General features: G+C 39.0%; 1 protein-coding gene across 1 annotated transcript in view; it reads left to right on the top strand.

The window, feature by feature from the left end:
- The window catches only part of Pfas (phosphoribosylformylglycinamidine synthase), a 124628-nt gene that overhangs the window by 96276 nt on the left and 13933 nt on the right, over window positions 1-14419 (top strand). The window contains exons 24-34 of the mRNA XM_071693156.1: window positions 893-1005; window positions 2035-2196; window positions 2515-2622; window positions 4330-4403; window positions 5042-5195; window positions 5959-6182; window positions 8262-8381; window positions 10238-10369; window positions 11660-11764; window positions 12177-12302; window positions 13964-14206. Of these exons, the coding sequence (XP_071549257.1) occupies window positions 893-1005; window positions 2035-2196; window positions 2515-2622; window positions 4330-4403; window positions 5042-5195; window positions 5959-6182; window positions 8262-8381; window positions 10238-10369; window positions 11660-11764; window positions 12177-12302; window positions 13964-14206 (1561 nt within the window). The remainder of the gene's footprint in view (window positions 1-892; window positions 1006-2034; window positions 2197-2514; window positions 2623-4329; window positions 4404-5041; window positions 5196-5958; window positions 6183-8261; window positions 8382-10237; window positions 10370-11659; window positions 11765-12176; window positions 12303-13963; window positions 14207-14419) is intronic.

Below are 14419 nucleotides of genomic sequence, written 5' to 3'. Positions count from 1 at the left end.
ACATATATTATTCTCTTGTATTATTTCTCCCCCAGATTCTGAAAGCAGGCACTTGGGATTCACACATTCTCTACCTTTGTTGAAGCCACGTCTCTAATCAGGTGTTATGTGCATTCCTCACCCCTTTCATTCACTCCTTTCCCATACTCCATACCAACTATACTCAACAGACTTGTACCTTTGTAATTCAAGCATTCTCTTTGTATAAGAGTACTTTGCATTCTGCCACTCATCAGACACCTCACTTTTTTATGCAAGCAGTGAATGGCCTGACTAACTAATCACCAACACTGTTCATGCCACTCTTGAGGAACCCTTTTGTAAGCTTATGCAGTGTCTTAAGCATTATCTACAGGCACATTTAAGAATTTTAAGTACAAGCCCAAATATGGTAAATCATAAATAGAGAATAACAATTCTTTTCAGATTATCTTTCCTAGCATTTTATGGGACACACTTGTCAGAGATACTGGTAAGTTCAATGTATCTTTCCATTTAGAATTCTTTTTTTTCATTCATATTAGCCATTTTCCGCATTAGCAATGTAGCGCCAAGAACAAAGGACTGAGCCCCAGAAAGAAAATCCTCACTTGGCCCCACCTCTCTGTTCCCTCCCTTGGAAAAGTAAAAACTGGAGGGGAGGATTTCCAGCCACCCGCTCCCTCCCCTTTTAGTCGCCTCCTACAACATGCAGGGAACACTTGGGAAGTATTCTTTCTCCCCTATCCCCAGGGATAATTGCTCCACCATTCATGACACTGCTTATTGCTGTGTGAGCTTACCTGATATGATCTTTACTCTTGATATAATCTTTAACCTTGACTCTTGTGATTTAGTCTTGTACCTGAATTTGGCTTGGATATGGCCTCTTATCTCTGATCTTTACTTCCAGTGGGGCCACAACTGGGACTGGTGGCCGTATTCGTGATATCCAGGCAGCTGGCCGTGGTGGTCATGTTGTAGCTGGTACTGCTGGTTATTGCTTTGGTAACCTCCACATTCCTGGTGAGTAGATGATATATATTGACAGCTTCTGCAAAGCTTGATATGCTTTAGCAAGCTTCATACATTTGATGAATATTTTGGCAGTCTTTTCAAAATTCCACATAGAGTGAGTGGGGAAGCATTGGGAGCAATTTTAGTGCTTTGGAAGGCTTTGACAGGTGCACATGGTTAGAGAGTAAAGGAAGCACAGACTACCTCCACATTCTTTGTGAGGTATTTTGACTTTTGGTAATTCTATGATTAGTGTGATGTGTAATTAGGAGAAGCTTTGGCAACTTAGCATTGCTTAGCGGTGAGGGTAAGGCATGAACAACCTTCACATTCGTAGTAAGTAGTCGGAAAGACTTATATATCCTCTTTGTTAATCTATCCCCTCTCATTCTATCCATATGTCCAGACCATTTCAGCACACCCTCTTCTGCTCTCTCAACCATACTCTTTTTATTTCCACACATCTCTCTTACCCTTATACTTAATCAAACCCTCACACCGCTTATTGTCCTCATACATTTCATTTCCAACACATCCATCCTTTTCCGTACAACCCTATCTATAACCCATGCCTCGCAACCATATAATATAGTTGGAACTACTATTCCTTGAACCCATTTTTGCTCTGAGATAACGTTCTTTCCTTCCACACATTCTTCATTACTCCCAGAACCTTCACCCCCCCTCCACCACCCCGTGACTCGCATCTGCTTCTGTAGTTCCATTTGCTGTGTAGTCCCCTCCCATATATCTAAAACACTTCACTTCCTCCAATTTTTCTCCATTCAAACTTACATCCCAATTAACTTATCCCTCAACCCTACTGAACCTAATAACCTTTCTCTTATTCACATTTACTCAACTTTTTCCTTTCACACACATTTCCAAACTCAGTCATATTATATACATACTTATTAAATCATGACGTTAATGGGATGGCCTTGATTATGGCCTTGGTTGCCTTTGCCATCTAGGCTAACAGAAAAAAACTGAGGTATTTAGAATAGAGCTTCTGTACAGATGTTTACATTTCCTCAGGATACTGTCTGCCATGGGAGTCACTGGAAGCAGAGTACCCTAGCAATTTTGCCTCACCACTGGAGGTTGCCATAGAGGCCTCCAATGGTGCTTCTGACTATGGCAACAAGTTTGGTGAACCAGTGATTGCTGGCTTTTCACGCTCCTTTGGTTTGCTTGTTGGTGAGTAAGTTAGGGCTGGTGCATTTGTTTTGAATGGTGAAAGGGCATTGTCATTGATTAGAATGCTGCATATTTTTCCTGAATTGATTACAAGTAAATTTTGTTTTGTAGGACTGCATATGGCCTTCAAGATTCATCACCTTGAGGTCCTAGATTATTTTTTATTTTTTGGGAAATGGCATTCATAGAATATAAATTTATTCTTTTTGCCCATATTCTCCTTTAGATATGTTATAATGGCATACAGGATTTTCTTCCAAGCAAATTAACATTAATAAGTATACAGGAATCTGCTCTGTTTGTACTGTTGTGTGACAGGTGGAAGTGATGCTGCTGAGAGACGTGAGTGGATCAAGCCCATCATGTTTAGTGGAGGTCTTGGGACCTTAGATGCAGGCATGATCAAGAAAATTACACCACAGAAAGGTGTGTCTTGAATTAAAATCTTATAGTATGATAACTGTACTTGTTTGTTCTTGTATTATAAAGCTTAGGAAAATCATTTAAATTGTTTTTGAGTTCATTACATGAATTTCCTTTTTAGATTTTTCTAATTTCTGATAGTTTTCAGTTCATCTTTGTTTCTACAGTAATGAATCACTATAGTTACTTGTGATTTTAAAGAATCTATGTTACTCTTTCATGATTTCACCAGTACATTTTTACAGTTTCCAGTATTCTTGTCAATACATTTGAAAAGTATAGACAAGTCGTAGTTCTCGGATTTCAGTGCTGCATATGAGCCACTTCTCATCCTTAAGTTCTTCACCCTTAACAGACCACTGGCAAAGGGTAACTCTAGTGCTGTGTTTTCAGAGGCCCCAAGCTAATATTTTTACTAAGTAGTTCTATCTGATATGTCTGCCTAATGTTCCAACCTACTACTTCTGCTTAATGCTCCCACCTAATTTTCCTCTCATGTATACTTCTAACTAATGTTCTTGCCTACTAATTCTATTTATTGCTCCTAGTATTTTTTCCAAAAGGCAGGGCTAGTACATTGTGCCCCCTGAAGGAAAATCTAGTTGTAAAGAATGACTTTGTGAGTTGAGTATTGTCAGGTGTTATGTGAGACAAAGAGAGATTGTATGTTTGTGGATAAAACGTTAGTAGCAGTCCACATGTGGGTGAGGCAGAAAGAAAAGACAGCTACATGGGTCAGAGGAGTGCAACTTGACCACCAGTTAAGTGCTGGCTCTATGCAGCCATCACTAACCTTACCAATACCTAGGTGGGTAGCTCCACCTACTTACCAGCTACTACCTACCTTGATTTTGAAAACAGTTTGGTTCAAATAGAGACCTTGATCTCATACCCAGTAAGGGATATAGCAGTCATGCTACCATTGTTGTAATTTTCATATCTTCTTTAATTGTTTAAGTAGCTTCATAATTGTTCATATAATTATGATGAAGGATTAAGAAAACTACCCATGTGTCCTGCATCTTGTATGAAGCAACTAACTGGGTGGAGTTGGAGGATGGAAACTGTCTCCTCTTATCAATTTCTGAAAATAGAAACAGAATTCATATAAGAATTTGTTTTTGATGGCTTAGTCTGGGATGCCTTAATAGGTAGGAGCTATATTTGATAGAAATGTGGATGTTCTGTGTCTGAATGAAGCAAAGTTGAAGGGAAAGGGGATAGAATGTTGTGGTTATGTTGAAGGGATATAAAGCCCGTAGTTCATAAGAGGATAAGAGCAAAAGCAGGGGTGGTATCTCTGCTAGCAGAGCTGTAGGAGTGTTATAAAGAATGCAAGGAAGTGAGTTTGAGATTGATCTTTGCTAAAATGAAATGTTAGAGGTGGGGGATTGTTAGTACTTAAGCATCTGATATTGAAAGGAGTGCATTCTTGGAGGCCCATAGCCAGTGCTTAGGCAGTTTGGAGTGGATAGAGTCCTGATGCCTTACTGGTACCAGAATTCTTTTTAAGGTACTTCTGATATTGCTGTAAAACTTGAAAAATATAAGTGTGGACTTCTGACAAATTTGAGTGAGATTTAGGATGTGAAATTTTGTGTGAATAAAGAATTGATATGGATAATAAAGATTTTAATAGAGCTTAAATTTGTTCATTCTGTAAATCCTTTTAGAGGTGGATTGTAGTTACAACTTTTTTTTTCTATACAGGTGAGCATGTTATTAAAGTTGGAGGCCCTGTGTACAGGATTGGTGTCGGTGGGGGTGCTGCATCATCAGTTCAGGTAAGTCTAGTTCTCTGACTCTCTTGCTATGGGAAATTATCATAAATAGGGAAGATTAGTGTAGAGCTATTATCAGTGGGTGTGGGGTTTTTGACAGGGAAGACTGCCATTAATTGTGAGGGTACTGTTGTTGATGGAGTGAATTTAACAGAGGGGTTGCTGTTGATAGGGAATGGGGTTTAGATAGTGCTAGATTTATGAATTGGGACAAGGGACTGGTATTAGGTAAGGGAGAGCCTCTCAGGAGGGGTGGGGAGAGCCTTAATAGGGTTTGGAAAGTCTTCCTAATAGAGATGTAAAGGTGCTAAGTGGGCTTCTAATCAGGGAGGGGGGGGCTTTTTGGTGTTGAAGGGGCTTCTGAACAGGTAGATGAAGATTTGGAGTGCATTATTCTTGAATGTTGTCAGATCGTAGAATATTGTTGCACTACACTGTTTTAAAGATTAAATCACTTTACAAATTTGTCTCGTGAAAGGTCCTTATCTTCTCATAGGCTGAAAATAGAAAAAGAAAACAAAATTCATAGGACTTTTTGATTAAAAAAATAGTTCTTTCTTAAATGTTGTAAATGCATAGATGATTCTCTTTCATCATAAGAAATGTTGATGTATGACTAGACTAAGAATTTTGACTAACAGGTACAGGGTGACAACGAGGTGGCGAGGGACCTGGGAGCAGTACAACGTGGAGATGCAGAGATGGAGCAAAAGATGAATAGAATGATCCGTGGCTGTTTGGAAATGAACACCAATCCCATACTGTCCATACATGACCAGGGTGCAGGAGGCAATGGTGAGTAGAGAGAGAATAAATGATCTCCCCTAAATGATCTTTTAATACTCACACAAGACTTCTTTGCTTGTCTATAGGATGATCTGCCAAACTCATTTCCCAGCTTTCCATACTGCATCACTTAGTTTTGGGATCAGGAGGAGGAGAGCTAGCTTTAGAGGAAGAGGAAGAGAAAGGTAGATGGAGATGGTTAGAGAAAGGCGAAGGAAGATTGCCTGCAAAACTACCCTGCAGGGAGAAAAAGCTTTCATACCTCAAAGCTCTAGTGCTTTTGTTAACAGGGTTTGTATTCTGAGAAATATTAAGAGCATAGTCTAATGAAGGAAGGTAGGGACATAAGGGTACTTATACATACTTGCAGAAGGAATTAAATGGATTGAGCAATGAAACAATTGAGGAAGCTACCCATGGTAACACATGGTGTATTCAGAAATTGAAGAACTGGTATTTGTTGACACATATCAATAAATGCATGTCCTGGGCAACTTTCATCCTTCAGAGAGATTTCTCTGGCAAGCATGTTTAACCTCACTGTTGCTCACAAGACTTCCCAGCAGGATAAGTCTTCATATCCTTAATACTTTTTAGACATAAATTTTAAAGAGAACTGAATATTTTTACAGCTAATGTCCTGAAGGAGCTGATAGAGGATGCAGGTGGAATTATCTTCACCATTGCTCACAAGACTTCCCAGCAGGATAAATCTTCACATCCTTAATACTTTTTAGACATAAATTTTAAAGAGAATCAAATATTCTTACAGCTAATGTCTTGAAGGAGCTGATGGAGGATGCAGGTGGAATTATCTTCACGGAATCCTTCAGCCTTGGAGATCCAACAGTGTCAACATTAGAAATATGGGGCGCTGAATATCAAGAGTCCAATGCCATTCTGGCTAACCCCCAACACTTGCCTGCCCTCAAAAATCTTGCTGCCAGAGAGAGATGCCCTCTAGATGTTGTGGGTATGATTACTGGTAATGACAAGGTCAGTGACTTTTTTTTATGCAATATGGGGATGAAGTTCTGTACTCAAGGCAATTCTTTTAAACTTTGGAATCATATAATATTTTGAATTTTTTATTATCTCCATTTGCAGTTGGGGTGAGTGATTTGCAACAAACCTGGGGGAAATAAAGGATTTTATTTTCAAAGGATGCTATAGTGTGAGAAAGACGAAAACGTATAGGAACATCATTGAAGGGGAAAAATGGCAAGTGGTAAATTACATGGATGAGAAGAGGTGGAGTGAGTACTTTGAAGGATTGTTGAATGTATTTGTTGGTAGGATCGCAGATGTAGGGTGTGTAGGTCATGGGAGTATGTCAAGTGAAAGACATAGCAAACAGTTTGATGAAAAGGAGAGGTGGTAGAAACCTTGCAGATGATACAGCATTGCAGTGCAACTGGAGTGGATTATACTGCGTTTGAATTTCATGAGCGGGTAAAAGGAACAAAGGTGAGTGTTTGAATTGGAGGTATATGTTTGTCGTGTGTACCTGGTAAGTTGTATAGAAGAGTGGTCATTGAGAGGGTGGTGGCATGTATAGAGCATGTGATTGGGGAGGAACAATGTTGTTTCATAATTAGTCAAGGATGTGTGAATTAAAGTGTTTTCTTTGAAGCATGTGAGTGATATGTACTTAGAGAAACAAGTGTTTGTATTTGGCATTTGAGTCTAGAGAAAGCGTTTGATAGGGTTGATGGAGATTCGTTGTGGAAGATATTACGAATGTTATGAAGATATTGTGAAGATGTTGGAGTACTTCAAGTAAAATAGATGAGAAGTTTTTGAGAGAGTAAGGCATGTTTTCGAGTAGATAATGAGGAGGGCGAGTGTTTTCAGGTGAAGGTAGCTCTGCAACAGGGGTGTGAGGCACCACCACTGCGGTTTAATTTGTTTATAGTTTGGGTGGTGAGGAGGAGCAGAGAGGATCTTGGAGAGAGAGGCAGGCCCATAGTCAGTTGTGGTTGTGGAGATGGGGGTCCTGGAAGTTGTTGCTTATTTGCTGATGTGACAGCATTGGTGGCAGATATGAGTGAAAAGATGCAGAAGTTGATGTCCAAGTTTGGGAGTGTGTCTTAGAGAGAACTGAGAGTGAGTGTGAATAAAAGTAAAGTTATTATGTTTAGTAGTGCGAAGAAATAGGTTAGTTGGAGTGTAAGTTTAAATGGAGAAAAGTTTGAAGAATGGAAGTGTTTTAGATACCAAGGAGTGGACATGGCATTGAATGGAACTGAGATGAGTCTGAAAATAGATGAGAAGGCAAAGGCCCTGGGAACATTAAGGGATGTGTGGAAAGAGAGGTCATTAATTTGGAAGGTCAGATTTGGGCATGTTTGAATGTATAATGGACCCAATGGCATTTTATGGATGCTAGACATATGCTGTAGGTGTGAATGTATGGAAGAGGGTGAATTTGTTAGAAATTAAAGGTTTGAGAACAATGTGGTGTGAGGAAGGTTGATCAAATAAGAAAAAAATAGGATTAAAGGGATGTTGCAAAAAGCAATGTGCTTGAGAGAGCAGAAATGGTTTGGACATGAGGAGAGAGCAAGTAGGAAGAAGTTCACAAAGAGGATGCATCAGAAATAGAGGGGAGAAGGAGATTGGGGAGACCAAAATGAAAGGATGGAATGAAGCAGGTCTTGAGTGTTTACAACCTGAACATGCAGGGTGAAAGACTTAGTGATGTATTCTGGGGGTTTACATGCTGTCAGTGGACTGAATTAGGATATATGTTACAACTTGGGAAAACAAAGGTCTGTGAGGCCTGGTTGTGGATAGAGACTCTGGTTTTGGTGCATTACACATAACTAGGGAATTGATGTGAGTGCATGAAGCCTTCTCTTTGTCTTTACCTGGCAGTATCAGAAAACGGAAAACAAGAAGTATCAAGGATTTTATTTTTCCAAAGAAGGTTGGTAATGATTTAATGTGTTAAGGAAATTGCTACTTACATTGCAGTGTCAATCCAGATTACACTTCATTTGCAATGAAGTCATCATTACTGTGAAGAAATGAAAGTATTCATGATGTATGTATCTGTCGATTTGTTTTTAACAGGTTTGTCTCGTAGAAGGACAGATGGACCCTGATGCATTGGAGAAGTTAGGGGAGGATGGAGGATCCCAACATCCTGTAGATTTAAACTTAGAATGGGTGCTTGGCAAGATGCCAAAGAAGGTAAGGAGTCTAACAAGTGTACCACAGTAGAAAGTGGATGCTGGACTAAATGAAGGTATAGGGTACTGGGTCAGGTGCTGGGAGTTAAAGGATGCAGGGCAAGATACTGAAGTAGGTACAATAGGGGATGCTGGAAAAGACTGTTTGAAGTATGTGTTGTTTATCAGGTTACTGGAGGTAGTAGAGGTGCTAGACAAGATACTGAAAAAGAAAGTTGCTGGGCATAATTTTAATAGATGTAAAGAATGCTGGTAAAGACACTGAAGATAAGAGTTGCTGGGCATAATTTTGATAGATGTAAAGAATGCTGGTAAAGACACTGTGAAGATAAGAGTTGCTGGGCAAGGTGCTGGAGGGGTAAGATGCCATAGGTTTGTACAGGGTGCTGAGCAGTGTGCTGGAGGTAGTAAGGATGTTAGACAAGATGCTGAGGTGGTAAGGTGGCACAGAGTAAGAAGTGGATGAGGTTTGGGGTGCTGGGTTAGATGCTGGAGGAGGTAAGTTGCTAAGCAAGATGTTGATGGAGGTAAGATGCTGAAGGAGGTAAGTGTGCTAGATTAGATGATGGAGATAAGGGGTGCTAGGGAAGATGTAGGAGTTGGTATCCATTTCAGCAAGATCCTGGAGGTGGTATCTTCAACATTATTCCAGAGGCTTTAAGGAGCTGTGGTATCTTTTCCAGCAAGATGCTAGAGGAGATAAGGGTTGTTAGGCAAGATGCAGGAGATTGTATTTTTTGCAGCAAGATGAAAGTAAGGGATGCTAGCAAAATGTAGGAGGTGATATCTTCAGTAAGATGCTGAAGAGGGTAATGGTTGTTGTGAAAGATGCTAAGAAAGTTAAGATACATTGGGTTTTAAAGAAAATTGCACCATATGACACGAATTATTCAAAAACTTTTGATATTTTTTTTTTTTTAGAGCATTGCTTCTATGTGGATGAGCTTAGGATTGTATCTAGTTTACTAAGGTCTCATTCACTCACTTCCATCTATTTCAGTTATGAAAATTTAAAGCAATTACAATTTATGTGGAAGTAGATGTCATTGCCTGTTAGAGCAAAGATGGCTTTACAAAAAGGTAGTCATATCATTATTATTGTATGGATGCAAATTTTAGACCCTGGATGGTAAAGAATGGAAGATGGTAGATGTGTTCGAAGTTAAATGCCTTAGGACACTGTGGTGTGAGGTGGGTTGATTGTGAAATGAATGAGTGTATTAAAGAGGCGTGGGATTGAGCGGAACATATTTGATAAAGCTGTCCAGGGTGTGCTAAAATGGTTTGGACAGTCAAAGGGTGAATGTGTCAGATGTGGAGGGAGCAAGTGTGAGGGGAAAACCAAGAAGTGTGAAGTGAAAGGTGGTTTTGAGTTATTGGGGCATAAACTTTTCGGAAGATGAAAGATATACATGTTGTAGAATGAATTGGAGTATTGATATACAGGGGAGTGACATGCTCCAAGTTGGCTAAACTAGGGCATTTGAGGTAAATAGGGTAACCATGTAATGGTATGTGTTGCTTGTCTGCAAACAAGGGGCTATGGTTTCATATATGTACATTATACATGACAGTTAGAGTGGGTGTAAGTGAGAGGCCAGTGTTCATCAGTTACCAATACTACTTCACTGTGTTGTATATAGTGGGCAGCATGCTGTCACTGAGCTCATGAAGTGCTCTGGGGAAACCACAGAATGGTATGTTTGCCTTAGCTCCAATTTTACTGCATTATACTTGATGGCTAGAGAGTGGATATCAGCAGAAGAGGCCATTGTTTGTTCTTTAGCGCTCTCTCCAAGGCAGGAAACAATGAGCATGTATGAAAAATATATTTGTAATTTGTTTGAATTATTACAGGAGTTCCACTGGTCAAAAGAGCGAGTGGAACCACATCCCTTGCTGTTGTCAGATACTTTGAAGGTTAATGAAGCTCTTGAGCGTGTATTGAGGTTGCCATCTGTTGCCAGCAAACGATACCTCACTAACAAGGTATGAGAGTTATTTTAAGAATTGGGCCTTCAAATATTTCTTTACAAGAGGAGTTATAGATTACTTGAACATTGTCAGTAGTTAAATATTTTTACATTATGGAGAAGGGACTTCATGCATGTGGCCCCATTTCCGCACTTTCTGTACCATCGAGAAGACTAGAATTTTAGATATTGGTAAGCTGCCAACATTTACCATCTTTTTGCATTCAGCATTCCAGACATCCACCACCATTACACTAGACTAGTATTGCTTTATATCATTCTTGATCAGCATCTTCAGCTTTTGATCATGGCATCTACTAATTATGGTACTGCACTTTATGAAGTGTTTACTGTCACCATCATCTAGCTGATTTAGGTATGTGAAGGTTATCAGGTCACTCCTCCCTCTTCTCTCCTCCATAATGTACAGCTGTGTAGCCTTCAACCTTTCATTGTAATTGAGGTATCTTTGTTCATGTCATAATGGGTGCATTTCTCGAGACCCTTTCTGTTCTGTCTTGGCTCTTCTTTTGGTGCATTGACCATACTCGAAAGGCTTAAACAGTTATATACCAAACAGCATATCAAAAGCATTTACCAGGATAGCTGTGCTTGTGCTTTTGGACTGGAAAGACTTGTAGGGACTGATTTGTAAAAGCTAAAGGTGTATGTTACATTATATTAGAATTATTATAAAACCTTTGTTTGTAACATTCTTATTTGTTTACCTTTGACTGTGTAGCATATGGAAATCTGCAGATAGTGCCAACGAAATATTGTAAGAGCTTCAGGCAGTGTTGACACTTCAATGAAGATTTGTATCAGGGTAGAATGAATTGATGTAGCAGAATGTAAGTAATGTGCTATCAGTTGGCTGAACCAGGGAGTATGAAGTAGTCAAGGTAAACCATGGAATTGTTTATTCTTCATTGCCCTTTTTTTTCCCATCTAATTCATCCTTCCAGCTCAACTGCCAAGAGTGTTATTGTGAATAGTGCTGAGTGCCAAAATTATGGTATGTTTTAAGAAGCTTCATGATGAAATAATGCAGTGAAGTGGCACAAAGCATGGGTAACTGGGTAACATGCATAGATATTAGTAAGTCTTGTGTGTCATTTAAGTAGTGCAGGTTGGGAAGGGGGTTGATGCAAATATTATTGCAAAATGAAGGGTTTGATAGACATCAGCTGCATTTATAATGGTCAAAGAATTATCTTTTATAAACTGTTTTACTTCAAGTAACTTGATAAAAAAATAAGAGGATAAGATTAATTGAGTTCAACATGTTTCTTCTTCAAATGTTCAGGTAGATCGGTCAGTGACTGGCTTGGTGGCTCAGCAACAGTGTGTAGGACCTCTGCACACACCCTTGGCAGATGTTGCTGTTACTGCTGTCTCATACTTCAGTAAGGTAAGCATCTTTCTTATTAGTCCCTAGAAAAAATAAATTGCAGGTACACATACATTTACTTGTCACATGTTTGTTAATTTTGGTAATTGGATTGTTGGCAATGTACATTGCTGTGTGTAGTCATATTTCAAACATAACCTTTATCCTAATACAGATCTTATCATGGATTAATAGGAGACGATACTGGTTATACTTTTGATATTTGCACTGCATCGTGATTGCTTAAGCAGTACTTCATCACATATGTTTAATAGATAAGGGAATTTATTCTTTAAAGCTAGTTTGTCAAGTATTATTAACCTTAATTTTCTTTAAAAAAAAAGAATCTATACAAAATTCATTTAGTCACATATATAACATGACTTTGTTAAAGCCATTAAGCTGTTGTTATTTCATTTATGGATATTTAAAGGAAGGAGCAGCCACAAGTATTGGTGAGCAACCCATAAAAATGCTGGTATCCCCAACTGCTGGTGCAAGGCTAACTGTCTTGGAAGCCCTTGCGAACTTGGCTGCAGCACCAATTTCTCACCTCAAAGTAAGGATTCATATGTGATTTTTTTTAATGCCCGTGAAAGAGAGAGGAACTCATTTATCATGGTAAGAAGGAAGGAAAGGTTTCTCTATGAATTATTGATAATAAAATGATGGAAAGCATTTTTAACAAACAGCTATAAAGGATTTGGTTGCATATTTTTGAAATGATTGCTCTGAAATTAAATTTAGTGGCATGACTAAAGCTTTCACTGTTCCTTTTAAGGCACTTAGTTTAAGGCAGTAAAAAGATGTAAATTAAAGGCACCCAGATCATGACCTTAGAATTCTCTTGTGTATTATTCCAGTTGGATTTCTTAAAGGCTTTCCTGATAAACCCCCTCTGCTACTAAGTAACAGCATCCAAGGAGTTTCTGTGATTAACTAGGCTTGATTAACTTTTGTGTTAATTATCATTTTTTATTATTATACTTAACCGCTGTTTCCTGAGCCAGTGAGATAGTGCAAGGAAACAGACGAAGAATGGCCCAACCACCCACATACACATATATATGTACATAAACACCCATACATGCACATATACATACATATACATTTCAGTGTATACATACATATACATACACAGTCATACACATATATACACATGAACATATTCTTACTTGCTGCCTTCATCCATTCCTGTCGCCACCCTGCCACACATGAAATAGCATTCCCCTGCGATTTGTTTTTGGTTGTTGGAAGGAAACATTGTGCAGTATTTGTATAGACACTGGTCTTGTTCAAACTATTTGCTCAATGCTTGTTCAGCACTACTGTTATCTTGTAACTGAGTGATGTTTGTTACCCTATCTTTGATACTTTTCTTAGTATCTGATTTTTGTTTTCCTGGTAGCAGCCCATCCAACTTATGTCTCATACTTGTTGACCCACACTTTTCTGTACTTTTTAACTGTTTTCCTCTTTAGTGAGGTAACGCCAGGAACAGACAAGGACTGGCTCCATTGTCTCGCATCCATTCTGTAGTTATGTATAATGCACTGGAACCAGAGCACACCATTTGTAGGCAAGCTCACAGACTGTTCCCTTGTTTCCCATAACAACTTCATATTCCCTAGTGCAGCCCATTGGCAGTGTGTGTGTCTAGTTTATTCTATCCTATACATGCTTCTTACCCCACTAAATGTTCAGAGATAATGATACTTGAGAGCCTTCTTAACTCCATCCTAACATCTTCATATAGAGAAAGTTGCTGCACATAACAGTAAGGGTAAGATAGAATGATGGATTAGTTTTTAACAAAGCAGCAAACAGAGCCATGAATGATGCTGATGTCCTTTTTAGGTTACTACAGGGAAGAGTGTTAGTCTCAAGTCTTATTATTTAGTATTGGACATTTACAGAGATAAATAAAAGTTTAGCAAGAAGCTTTGCTGATAACTCCAGAGTAGGCAAAATGATTGTATCAGAAACTGACTAAATATAGGTGCAAAAAGACGTGTCCCATACACACCATGTCCACCACTCAGTCATTTTGCATATTCAGCAGACCTACAAGACACACTCCATCCTGTCTAGCTTCTTCTTAGCCTGTTACCACTTCTCCCAGTTACTCCCATTTGCTCACTTGTTTTCCTCACACTATTCACCTTTTAAAGCATTTCTATGTTTGTGTTATTTATAATTAGCAGTTTGTCTCATCAATAGGATGTCAAGTGTTCTGCCAACTGGATGTGGGCAGCTAAACTCCCAGGTGAAGGTTGGGCATTATACCAGGCATGTGAAGCAATGTGCAAGATTATGAAGGCTGTTGGTGTGGGAGTAGATGGAGGGAAAGACTCGCTGAGTATGGCTGCTAGAGTACCTGGACAAGAAGGTACTTCCACTGTTGTCAAGGCACCTGGATCACTAGTGGTGTCTGCGTATGCACCTTGTCCTGATATCACCAAGGTAGCTTGCATTAATTCTCTCTCTAATCTTTGATGATATCAGCTCAAGGCAGATTTTGAAAAGTTTACTACAGCTCCATGTAAACCTTAATGATAATTTTCCTTTTTCTTCCTTGCAGTGTGCCTTGACTCCTCACAAGACTTGTATGAGTTGCTCAGTAATTTTTTCATTTAACCTACTTTTGGGCCTCATGATATCAGCAATATTTATCTT

This window comes from Panulirus ornatus, chromosome 55 (assembly GCF_036320965.1).
Source record: "Panulirus ornatus isolate Po-2019 chromosome 55, ASM3632096v1, whole genome shotgun sequence".
NCBI classification, from domain to species: Eukaryota; Metazoa; Arthropoda; class Malacostraca; order Decapoda; family Palinuridae; genus Panulirus; species Panulirus ornatus.
The sequence above is the reverse complement of the archived record's forward strand: the minus strand, read 5'-3'. Positions and strand labels throughout refer to the sequence as shown.